We start from the raw sequence: 13,381 nt of genomic DNA on the forward strand, positions 1-13,381 counted from the left end.
CTCAATGCAAGATCAATACATGAATTCAGTTACTGGCATTCTTGTACACCAGCAATAATCAATTTAAAAACAGAGAAAAGATCCCATTCGCAATTACAACAAAAATTTTAAGGTACCCACAACAAATAAATGAATAAATACATAAATAAACAAAAAAATACTAAAACTCAGTATTACAATGATGGCAATTTCCCCCAAATTCACTTAAAATAAAAAATAATTTCAATCAAAATGCCAACATGTTTTTCATGGATAAACTGATTCTAAAATTCACATACAAAAGTGGCAAGAATGGTTAACATAATTTTGAAGAGCAAAGGAGGGGAAATGTGGATTAACACAAAGTTATAGAAATAGACCAATGGAACCAAAGAGAGAGCCTAAAATGGAACTTGAATATGACAGAGGTTGCATTACAATTTAGATGTGCTATTTGATAAATGGTGCAGAAACCATAGTGCTTGATTCATATGAAAAAATAAAATTATGTTCTTCATAATGTAGAAAAAATACATTTCAAGGGATTAGAGATATGAGTCAAAAATCAAATTTTAAAAATGTCTAGGGGCACCAGGGTGGCTCAGTTGGTTAAGTGTCTGACTCTTGATTTTGGCTCGGGTCATGACCTCAGGGTCCTGGGATGGAGCCCCACATCGGACTCCTCACTCAGCACAGAATCTGCTTCGGATTCTCTCTCTCCCTCTGCCCCTTTCCCTGCTCATGCTCATGAACTCATTCTCTCAAATAAAAAAAAAAATCTTAAAAAAAAAAAAAAAAAAAGTAAATAACCTAACAGCAATGGACAAAGTAGCAAATGAGCAAAATCACAGAAGAGAAACCCCAAATGGCCAATAAACCTATGAAAACATCTTCAACCTTACAAAGGGAATACAAATTACTATGGGATTGAGATATTGTTTTAAAGGTTGGCAAAACCTTAAAAGCCTGAGAACACCGTGATGGGGAAAATGGGAAATTCATACTCAACTGTGAGTGTAAGTTAAAATAACCATTTGGTTTGATGATGTCTATATCTTACAATGCAACAATTTCACTTTCTGGTATATACCTCATGGAAATTCTTGGACATGTTCAAGGAAGATAGGTATTAAAAGAACATTCACTGCAAAATGGTTTATAACAGCAAAAAAATTGGAAACTACTTGTCCATAAAAGAATGAGTGAATAAATTGAAGTATATTTATATATTAGACTACAGCAGTTAAAATGAACAAATTAGTGGTACACACATAAACTGAGTGAAAAAAAAACAAGCTACAGAATGATTTCACCTAATGGATTTTTAAAACTTGCAAACAGCAAGTTTTATAGATCTGTAAATATTCAGCTACAATATAAAAATATTGGGAAGAAAGATAAATACCATCTTTATGAGAAGGGTTACTTCTGGGGAGGGAGAAGGAAAAACTATCGGAATACCTAAGGGAACAGAGGCAGGCATCAACTGTGTCTTTAATGATAGTTAGCCAGCCAGCTAAACAGATAGATAGACATGATATAATGTTAAGATTTCAGGGCAGTTTGGATGAGTGCACAGGTGTTTGTTACGTTATTTACTATACTTCTATTATTTGAAACATTTTATAATATAAATTTCCTTAAAAGGAAACACATTTTAAAAAATGGACTAGGGGCGCCTGGGTGGCACAGCGGTTAAGCGTCTGCCTTCGGCTCAGGGCGTGATCCTGGAGTTCTGGGATCGAGCCCCACGTCAGGCTCTTCCTCTATGAGCCTGCTTCTTCCTCTCCCACTCCCCCTGTTTGTGTTCCCTCTCTCGCTGGCTGTCTCTCTCTCTGTCGAATAAATAAATAAAATCTTTAAAAAAAAAAAAAATGGACTAGAGGGGCACCTAGCTCGGCTCAGTCAGTTAAGCATCTGCCTTTGGCTCAGGTCATGATCCCAGGGTCCTGGGATCCAGCCGCATCAGGCTCTCTGCTCAGCGGGAAGTCTACTTCTCCCTCTCCCTCTGCTCCCTACCTCCTGTCCCCCATGCTTGCTCTCTCAGATAAAAATCTTAAAAATAAATAAAAATGAATTACAACATTAATATAAATACATCTCAAAAACTAAATGTTAAGTTAAAAAATCAAGTACAGAAACATGTATAGTATGGTATCATTGTATTACATATTTTTGTAAAACAGTTTTTCATATTGGTAGCTGTACAGACTTTCATGGGAATGGTATACTCCAAATTCAGGATGATGGTTACCTCTGGACAGGGAGTAAGAAGAACATGACTGGGGAAGGGTATATAGGGAGCTTCAGCCAAATCTGTAAAGAATTCTTTTAAAAGTCTGACGCAAGGGGCACCTGGCCAGCTCAGTCAGTAGAGTGTGAGACTGTTGATCTCAGGGTAGTGAGTTCAAACCCCATTCTGGGTACAGACCTTACTTAAAAATTTAAAATAAATAAATGAAAGTCTGAAGCAAATATGGCATTTGGTAAAGCTTGGTACTGGATAGTTTTTAAAATCCCCTATTTATATGTATGTATGTATGTAAATAACAACATCAGGAACAATAATAAATGAAGAAAATGAATGAGACCTAACATCTGAGCACTCTACTAAACGTGTGCACGTATACTCCCAAGAATAACCCGAGGACATAGATTCTGCTTCTGTTTCTAATACTATTACTATCTTAATACTATTAGATCCTATTACTCATTTTACAGATGAGACACTAAAGCAGAGAGAGGTGAAGTTGGCCTAAGATTATAAAGCTAGTAAATAGTGAAAGTAAGATATGAAGCCAGGATTTGTGTTCCAGAGTTTGCAGCTTAATAACCATGTTATTGTCATAATGTCATTTTCATTCTTTTCAGTATATCGTAAATAATTCATTTCCAATGTTATTTCTGTATGTTGGAAATGAAAAACACTTTTTAACCCATTACCACACACAAAAAAATGCATATACACACACACATATTTTTGTGCAGCTCATGCTGGTTCTAAAGATGCTGAAAGAATTCTAGGAATGTCCTGAAAATAGTGGCATCCCAACTACTCTAATTTATCAATTTCTATATGAGAGGTTTGGTATTTTTTAGATCATTATTTTAAAATCAAACATTATTCTTCAATAGTCCTAATAATACATATTTGGAATCTTAGATTACTTATATAAAAAAGCATATGATGTAATTCAACCCTCTCCTTCTCTGTCATTAGAGGCCAAATGCCATTACTTAGCTTCAGGTCTGAAAATTCGTATTGAGAGTTTTTAATAACTCATTCTGTCAAGAAATTCATTTTCATTCATTCATTTTTTCTGGTCTCTCAATATAAGTTGTTTTTTAAAAGCCCATAGCTAATATTTATACAATAATAAATTGGCATTCTCAGTCATTAAATATTTATCAGCACTGATTATGTGCTAATCACACACTCCCTGTCCCTGGTACCACTGTTCCCATTTCTTTTTTTTTTTTTTTTAATATTTATTTATTTTAGAGGGGGGTAGTGTGGGGGAGCTGGGGAGGGGCACGGGAGAGGGGCAGAGGAGGAGGGAGAGGGAGAGAATCTCAAGTAGACTCCCCGTTGAGCGCAGAGCCCACAGCAGGCTCGATCTCAACCCTGAGATCACGACTTGAGCCAAAACCAAGAGTCGGACGCTCAACCAACTGAGCCACCCAGACACCCCTACCATTTCTTAAAAATGTCTTTTCTCCATCTATACAACCACATTCTCAATGTTATCATCTACTAACCTACAGAATATGTATTCCAAAAATAGGAAATTTGAAAAAGAAGTTCTTGCTTTCAAAGAGTTCACTGTCTAGNAAGGGAAAGAGACAAACAAAAATTATCTATAATACATAAGTACTTTTAAAAAGGTAATTAAACCTTAAGCGTCAGGGGAGATGAAAGGATGGCTGGTGCACTTTTAACAGCTAACCTGGAACGTGATGAACGGGAGACAGTGATGGAGACTGCTCTTTCAAGAAAACTTATCTTAAAAGGAAGAGGGGATGACAGCTAAGGGCATAGGTTCTAGAGAAGGTTGTAAGATAGAAAAATACTTAGCATCAACTATTCTGAACTACTTTCCTTGCTACATTCTTCTCCTAACACTAAATCCCAGTTTGGATATAAGCAAGTCACTTAACATTTCTAAGTCTCAAATGAGATAGATGTTTAAGAACTCTAAGTTATGAGGAAACTTGAATAGATGACCTCTAAAGTTCCTTCTAGACCTAAAATACTATGATTCTATGACTATGATTATCTGACCTGTTTAAATTCAAAGGTAAATCATAAAGTATTCAGTATGCAAAAAAGAAAAACCAAGACCAATAAGAGATGAACTAGTTTGTACAACTGCGTTCTACTACTTTTGCAACACTGTTAAAACAATTAATTCCTCTTCGGACCATCAGTAAAATTTTCACAAGACGGTGCCTTCTTGTCAGTTGGTAAAGTGCTTGTTGCCCTCACACCTGTAGACTTCTAAACAATCACCAAGCAAACTGTTTTGTGACAACAGAAGTAAATTGCTTAAAAGCCCATAGCTTAGACTTCTAAAAGTCATCTTTTAAATGGAAGAGGTTTATAGAAACATGTATATTACATTTCTTCTACAATGTTTGTTATCTTTACTTTAAATTTTAATGTACAGGTTCATAAACATTTTTTAAAACTAGCTAAGATTAGATCTTCACAGTATATGACTTCTTTTCACTATTACACATTCTGAAATTTAGAACAAGGTTTCCCTTACCTGATATGGACATGGAATGTGATATTCTCTGCAGCGTTCTTGTATCCATGTTGTTTCCCAGATGCCACGGTAAGCTTGCTCATAAAAGTAGCATCCAATTACAACCAAGAGTGGTACGAGATAAAGAATGCTGAAAACACCAATCCGGATCATAAACTTCACCAACTTATCTTGGTTCTCCTTTTCTAATGGAATTTCAATTCGAACTCTGTTTAGTGATATAATGCCAGCTAAGAGGAGAGAAACTCCAACTACCACATACAGGCAGAGGGGAGCAAGAACAAAATATCTCAATGCATCAACATCGTAGAGGCCAACAAAACACACGCCACTGATATTGTCACCTTCAATTTTATTCATCGCTAAAAGGATGATAGTTAGAGTTCCGGGGATGCCCCATGCACTGGCGTGAAACAGCAAGGCTTTCTTCTCAATAGCTTCACTACCCCACTTTGGCACAGCTGCCAAGAACCATGTGATGGTAAGAATTACCCACCAAACACTGCCAGCCATAGTAAAAAAATAGAGTACCATAAAAAGCATGGTACAGGCTTTATTATGAGATCCTTGTGTCACTGTGGAAGCCTTATACTGTGCAGGGCTAGATGCATTGCAGGCTACGCGGTCCTCAAGCAAAAACCCAATGAAGAAAATTAATGATACCATCATGTAGCAGACTGCATAAAATATAATAGGTCTTTCAGGATAACGGAATCTTGTGACATCAATCAAAAAAGTTAAAAAAGTAAACAACGTGGCAGAGAGGCAAATGATCGAAATCAATCCTATGAAGTATCGAGCAAATGAAAGTTCTTCTCTCCTAAAGTACATATTTGGACAAGGAGGTGAACAATCACGCACGTGTAAAAAAGAATAACCAAGATCAGGATCAATTTTCAACTCTCGAGGACACCAAAAACCATAGTCCCTCTGCACTGCCACTGGAGCTCCTTCAGTAGGATCACCAGCTAAATTCAGATCCACAAGTCGAGGATATGGCTCATCACAATCTGGGAACCTAAAAAAATACAAGATGAGAACCATTTTCACTTGTTGGGAAATCTATTGATACCTAACAATTTGGATTTCCAAATTTAGCACTCATGACCTTATTCATTCTAATATCCTTGGAGTACAATTACACTAAGTAGGAATAAAGTAAATGTTGATTCTTGTTTATGGGCCATACAATTAGATTGCCCACTGTTGATCAAAAAATGATATGGTTTTATATTTAATTTTGTTTTGGCCTCAAAAACAGTACTTTTTTTTAAGTTTTGTATTGTTTTGTTTGTTTTTTTTTTTTAGTAATTTCTACCTTCAACGTGGGGCTCAAACTCACAAGCCCTAAGAACAAGAGTTGCATGCTCTTCTGACTGAGCCAGCCAGGTGCCCCAAAGAGTATTCTTTTAATTAAAATAGTCTAACATAGCCATCAACACTGTATATAGAGTATTTAAGACGCACACTTTAAAATAAGATTTCAAAATATAAACATACATTATAAAAGAAAAAATACATAGCTCTAACAGAATAGTAGCTTTTTCTCAAACTTTAACTACAGTTACCCTAGATTCAATGGAACTTCCTTAAGCAGAAATGTTAAAAATCCTTCCCAAATCCATAGCCCAAGGTGTTTTTAATTACATTGGTATTAAAAATCCTTATAAGTGGCTTAGTTTTTAGATCTTTTCTTCCCATTTTATATTCACTCCCTGCTTAGCACATTGGCTAATTACAGTCCTTCTAAGGTCTCTAATGTCAACTACTTCTTTCTTACCACCCCTAATTTCTCTTTAATTCATTACATTCTCTAACTCAGTTATTCTCAAACTTTGGTGTACATAAGAAAAACTTAACATTGTTTTAAAAATAAAAATTCAGAGGCACCTGGGTGGCTCAGTTGGTTAAGTGCCTGCCTTCGGTTCAGGTCATGATCCAGGAGTCCTGGGATCAAGCCCCAGACTGGGCTCCCTGCTCAGCAGGGAGTCTGCTTCTCCCTCTCCCTCTGCTCCTCCCCCCACTTGTGCTCTCTCTCTCACTCACTCTCTCAAATAAAATCTTTTAAAAAATAAATAAAAATAAAAATTCTTGGGGTGCCTGGGTGGCTCAGTTAAGCATCTACCTTCGGCTCAGGTCATGATCCCAGGGTTCTGGGATGGAGCGGTGTCAGGCTCCCTGCTCAGCAGGGAACCTGCTTCGCCCACTCCCTCTGCCCCTCTCCCCTGCCTGTGCTCCAGTTAATAAATAAAATCTTTTAAATAAACAAATAAATAAGAAAATTCTTGGTTCCCACCACCACAAATCATATTACAGTATTCAGCATTTTAGCATTTTAGCAAATTTCCAGAGGGACAAGACCTGCAGACTTGAGAAAGTGTCATAGCTGCATGACAAATAAAACAGTTTTGTGGTGCAGACATGAGTAAGGATAATATTCTCATGAACTTCCTGCATCTCAATTTTCTTGCCTGTATCAGCTGCTAAGCCTTCAGACTCCCACTAACTGATGTTTAATAGTTTATATGCATCAAATAGTTTCCAAGCAACCATCATTGATACTAAGTTTGACAAAAACATGCATAACCTTATGCTGTAGCTGATTAATCTTTTATTTTCTAATATAATCCATTTTCTTCGCTGGAGTTGGAATTATAAATCCAAATGAGAGAAACTTATTGCATTTAAGCATTTGTTTATATTCTGCAGTACGTAAGGGATTACAAATAAAAAGACAAAAAACCAGGCTTTCTATCCTGCAGTCTAAAAGGAGATACAAACTTGTAAATACAAAATTCAGCAGTGGGATAGATGAAGCAAACTCTATATAAATAAAAATAATACAAGGGACTGATTCTTCCAAAGGATGAGATTATGAAAGACTTCATAAAATAAGACCCTCAATACAGGATTTTGAGTCAGTATTTGACAGTTCTGGTAGTATGTCAATCAGTATTCTAGCAAGAAATGCAAGCAATGGCAGAGATTTGAACAGGGTAGTTTAATATTGCTGGAGCACGAAGTGTGCATGACTTGTGGGAGGAGATTAGGTTGGAGAGATAAGCATGTCGCAGAAGAGAGAGAGAGAAAACAGTAATATAAAATTTAAAACCATGCAAAGTTTTTTTGGCTGTATTTGTATATCTGACCACCACTTAATATATATACACCTCACTCTATAACCTTTCCAAAACTCAAACTCTTGATTTCTACTCCTTAAGTTTCCCCATTTCCATAAATGGTAATTCCATTCTTCTAGTTGCTCAGGCCAAAACCCGTAGGGTCATCCTTGAAATCCTTTCCCTCTAATATATACCTCAGAACCTACCAATAATTTCTATCATTGTACCTTATGATATATCTTCTCATTTCCTGCACTGCCTCTGTACAGTTTGAGCCACTAATACCTCTTTCCTGGACTTCCGGAGTGTCTTCCGATTGATCTCCGTTTCCACACAGCAGTCAGTGATCCTTTACAGACATGCCACTCCTGTGCTCATGATGATGTCTCTTCTGCTCAAAGTCCTCTAATGCTTTCCTACCTCACTAAGAGTCAAATCCAAATTCTGTATGAGAGCTACAAAGACCCTATTGCCAGTACTTTTCTGATAATCTGATATCCTTCCATTCTCCCTAATTTACTTGGCTCCACATTCTCCGGCTCCTTTGTACTATGACTAATCCAAGCATGCTTCCATTTCAGAACATTTGCACTAACTGCTGTTTCCTATGTCTTGGTTATTCTTCCCTATATTCTGGATTATTTGTTCTCTGATTTCATTCAGGTCCCTATTCTAATGCCTCTTTATCAAAAAGGTCTTCCCCAATATCTCCATAGGAAAGACTCCTTCTACTTTCCCATATTTTATCATTATCACTCAATCTTATTCTTTTTCTTATTAGTGTTCATTACCATCTGACATTATCTATTTGTTATCGCCCACCACTACCACCACCACTAGAATTTTAGTTCCATAAGAACCAAGACTACATTTTGTTCACTACTTATCTTCAGCATCTAGACTAGTGCCTAGCACACAGGACACATCCCATTAATATTTGTTGAGTTAATGATTGTTGCATAAATATATTCATATAGACCTAACCCAAGTAATTAGAAAGATGACCAGAAACAGTGTGGAAGATAGACTTGGGCAAAAATGAGAGCAGAGATATTAGATGATTCAAATAATATCAGAACTAAAACCTGGTAAGGCAGGGAGGGGCATCTGGCTGGCTGAGTTGGTTGAACATGTGACTCTTGATCTCTAGGTTCTAAGTTGGAGCCCCATGTTGGGTGTAGAGATTACTTAAAGATAATAAAACATCTTAAAAAGAAATAAAATAAAACCAGATAAGGCAGTGGGAATAAGATATGAAAGTAGTTAGATAAAAGCAATACAGTTTATAATTGATTGGATGTGGGAGCTAAGGTCAATGAAGGGGGAAGAGAAGATGACTTATAGAGAACTAAAAAATAAGCAAAGGAAAATCAATTTTAGGCATGTTAAAATTGAGGTATCTGAGACAAATGCAGGCTAGGATTTCCAACAGCTGCTAGATAGCAGATTTGGAACTCAGCAAGAAGATGTCAAAGCTGCAGATTTAGGTGTAGGAGTCAGCAGCAGATGAGTAAGAGTTAAAATGAATGAGATGAGATCATCCTGGGAAAGCATGTAGAATAAAAAAGAAACTCTGGACAGCACCAATACTTAAGGGGTAGAAAGAAGAAGAGGATCCAAAAAAAGAAATTAAGAATAATTGGCCTGAGAAATAGCAGACCAGAATAGTTCACATATGATAGCTTAAAAGATCTTCACGAAAGGAGGGCAAGCTGAGGTTGAGGGGAATTAGGATGAAATACAGAATAAAGGTGAAATATGGGTTTGAAGTGAGTGATACAGATTTGACAGAGGTGCTGAGAGGAATAAGCAGAAATTATTCTGTTGACCAAACTGGAAATTTGCCAAAGACAAACAGCAAACAGAACTGCTATGGTTGGCATCATTAAATATACAGCATAATTAATTTATAAGAAATGGGCTAAATCAATTCAGCTGGAAATCTGAACAAGTTCAGTAGAAGGAATGAGCTGAAATTGCTAGCAGGAGTGTTACTTCAACTGATAGACCACAAAGCTTAAGTAAGGAAATAAATGAGATAAGACGGATATTAGGAGAGGGGGGAAAAAAACCAAAGTCTGGGAGTGTCCAGGAAGTTCAAGAGCAGTAGGAACAAGAATAGGAAAGATGTGGAAGACCACATCTTGTATTACAGTTGTTATGAAAGACCAGTTTGCCAGAATTTAAGGTTTCACAGTTCGTCAATGCCAGGCAATAGTGAGGACATAAAACAGAAGACGATGATGAGATTTCTATACTTGTCTACAAACTTGATATAAAAAGACCACTAAATAATGGGAGTTAGCTACAAGAAACATAAAACAGAGTTCCTGCCCAAGCAATTCATAACTGTTGTTATAAGCATCAAGAAATTAACAGACTTCTAAAAGAGGGACTGTAAACACTACATGTTTGGGGAGAAAGTAGATGAATGGTTAGATAAGAAAACAGGTTAAACAGGTGGGAAATAGAGTAGACAAATAAGAGAAAGCAAAATGTCAGTGAGCTGACTTTAAGAAACTGATACGTTTTATTTCTTAAGTTTTCCCAAATGCCAAATGACAGTAACAACACCTGCTTTTTACCCACCTCCGAGGGCTATTTTTAGATGACAAAATCAATTTTAACATGAAGGAGAAAAGAACATTCATTGCAGCATTACTGATACCAGCAAACACCCAGAAATAACTTAAATGACCATCAATAGAAAATGGCTAAATAACTTTAGAATATTAATACAGCAGAGTCCATTATGTAGCAATTAAAAGGAATGAACCAGTCCTACAGATATAAATATAGATACATTTAAAAAAATTTAACATTGTTTATAGATACGTATATACATAATAAGAGTATAAAAACAAATACAGAAATGATTAACAACATAGTCAACATAATTATTACCTCATCTCTGGGGAGGAAAGAAGGGAATGAAATCAAGATGGGTACCAAGGAAGGAACTTTCAACTCTACCTGTATTATTTATTTCTTTAAAAAAAAAGTGACTAAACCAAGTATCACAAAATGTTAAGACTGGATAAAGTTAGACAACAATAGGTACATATGCATTTATCTTATTAATCCTTATTCCTGAAATATTTCACAATACAAAAAGGTATAACATTATTATATAAGAAATACAGTATTACTCTATACATTATTACTAACAATAATATTCTCTCATACAAATCTATAAGACTGTCTAGTAAACATCATCAAATCTTTAGGAAATGCTTATAATCTATATTTTGGAAGTGATCCGAAAAGTATCTGACATTTCCTAAAACTGGTTTGTTAATTCATGACAAAAAAAAAGGTGACAGAACTACTTTAGTCATTAACACATTTAAATCATACAGATATTTAACTTCCACTAAGTCATAAAAGACATTTAATGGTGAGGTAATGAATGATTATTTTCTTCTCTATATTTTCTAATTGCATTACTAATAGCATTACTTGTATACACAGAAAAGAAATTTTTTGAAGGAAGAAAAATCAACTTTACGTCTTGATTGTTTTTCTGAATTCTTTTAAAAATTTCTTCATTGAAACGTTTTATCCTTTTCTATCTTTGCATTTAGTGATTTCAAGTTCCTAAGGAAATGAACAATTCTGAGGCCATGAAACTACTATTCAAAATTAAGACTTATACTTCAAAAAAATTTTTAAAAACTGACGAACTAGAAGACAAGTAATTTTAAACATACTGTAGCATTAAGTAACGATCCATGAAAATCTATGATTTTCGCACCTACTGCATTCCATATCTTCAGGCCAAGGAACACCAAACATCTCCATGAGCTCCGAACACTCACTGTAAGCCCGCTGACACAGCCTACGACAGGGAAGTGTGACACGTCCATATTCCATACAAATAGGAGCATAGAGTGCACAAAGAAATGGCCGAAAATCCCGAGAACAATCCAGATTCACCATTGGGTGGAATGGCTAGGAAAAAGTTAAAATTGAATAATTAGAGAAAGAACTGTATACAAGTTAAAGCTTCCTATATAGAATATTACAATATTCTTTTTTTTCCATTTTAAAAATTTCTGAAGGTTATTAAAATCTCTGAAGGAAAGTTCTTGGTTTTTGAAACAAAATCCTCTTAGCTATATCCCTAAAGATTCTGAATTGGTTAAGACTGAGGTGTATTTCAGAATCTACATGTATATTTTAATTGTTAGAGGTGATATTAATGAAGAGGCAGGGCTTAGAATCACAGTATGATCCATTTTACATAGAAAAAAAAAAAACCATAAAAGATATGTGCCAAATGCTCAAAAAAGTGATTATTGCTTGGTGACAGGATTATAAGAGATTTTAATTTTCTTCTTTTCATGTATTTCAATTTCTACATTTTCTTCAACTAACAAGTATCAACAGGAGAGAGCAGACAAATGCTAAAAGAGGAAAGGGAGTGGGGGTGGAGGAAAAGAAATAGTTATACATAGCAGTAGTTATTTTGAGAGCGAGGGAGAGGGAAGGATCTCTCACATTAGTCTCATATTTTCTTGTTCTTGTTACATTAAAAATTTTTTTAAACTGGTAACACATGATGTAAACAGAACTAACACTGTAAGCTGATATTAAGGAAACAAAAGGAAAAAACAGTGGCCCCAAACATAAAACTATGCTTAAATAAACATTATAACCACAGGAATAGATCAAATATCCCAATAAATAAGCATCTGAGTTTTTTTACTATCAAATATTTTTCTACTCATTTATATAATAGTTTCAGAGTCATTGCTGATTTTGAATTGGTAACAGATTAATTCTCACCACTAAGCCTTTCTACTGAGTAAGAATCAGTCAATTTTAATGTTGATGTATAATATTTTCCAAAGGCTTCCTATACAAGACACAGTCAGAAAACCAAGAGTCACTTAAAGAAACTGAGGAGTTAACTGTATAATGGACACAGTACCCAACATATATGTAACCATCACTCCCTAGGATGAAGAAGTAGCTTGTGTTAAACCAATGTTTCCATCAAGAACAATTTTAAAATACAGAAAAACAGCTTTAAAGCATCTACTTAAAGCTACTCAAGAACTGTTGAAGCAAAAGAACTAGACGGATCAAGAATACAAAGAGCAGGAAACATGGAAAGGTGGCTGGTAAGAGCAGCTGCTTTTCCAGGGAGGCATTTGTTGAATCTGGGCATAAGGCAAGAGGCTGAGAATCAAGCTTTGACTAGGCTGGTGCTACAATCCAGCACTGCTTTGGTGGTCATACAAGGCTAGACAAAATTCAAAATGAAAGGAATAAGACATGATAAGAAGGGTAAGTGCCAAGTATTGAGTCTGACACAGAGCCAATTTTCCCTTCAAGAAATCTGAAAATTCTGAAGCTGCATGAGGAAGGAGCTAAGAAGCTAAGCAGAAAGGCTCTGAAAAGCAGAGTGGAGATCTTGGCAGTTTTATCGCACTGAAGAAACATGGATTAGAGTTCAAGTCCTGCCAGGGGAACTGAACATACCAGACTCTCTTATCTGGAAACCTC

The 13,381-nt window shown here is 35.7% G+C and overlaps 1 protein-coding gene across 1 annotated transcript in view; it reads right to left on the minus strand.

Moving 5' to 3' along the window:
* The window catches only part of FZD3 (frizzled class receptor 3), a 77,245-nt gene that overhangs the window by 44,358 nt on the left and 19,506 nt on the right, over positions 1 to 13,381 (minus strand). Inside the window, exons 2-3 of the mRNA XM_008705096.2 lie at positions 11,625 to 11,821; positions 4,749 to 5,766 (exon numbers count right to left, since the gene is read on the minus strand). Coding sequence (XP_008703318.1) covers positions 4,749 to 5,766; positions 11,625 to 11,821 — 1,215 coding nt within the window. The remainder of the gene's footprint in view (positions 1 to 4,748; positions 5,767 to 11,624; positions 11,822 to 13,381) is intronic.

The sequence above is a fragment of the Ursus maritimus genome, unplaced genomic scaffold (genome assembly GCF_017311325.1).
Source record: "Ursus maritimus isolate PB19 unplaced genomic scaffold, ASM1731132v1 scaffold_11, whole genome shotgun sequence".
Classification (NCBI taxonomy): domain Eukaryota; kingdom Metazoa; phylum Chordata; class Mammalia; order Carnivora; family Ursidae; genus Ursus; species Ursus maritimus.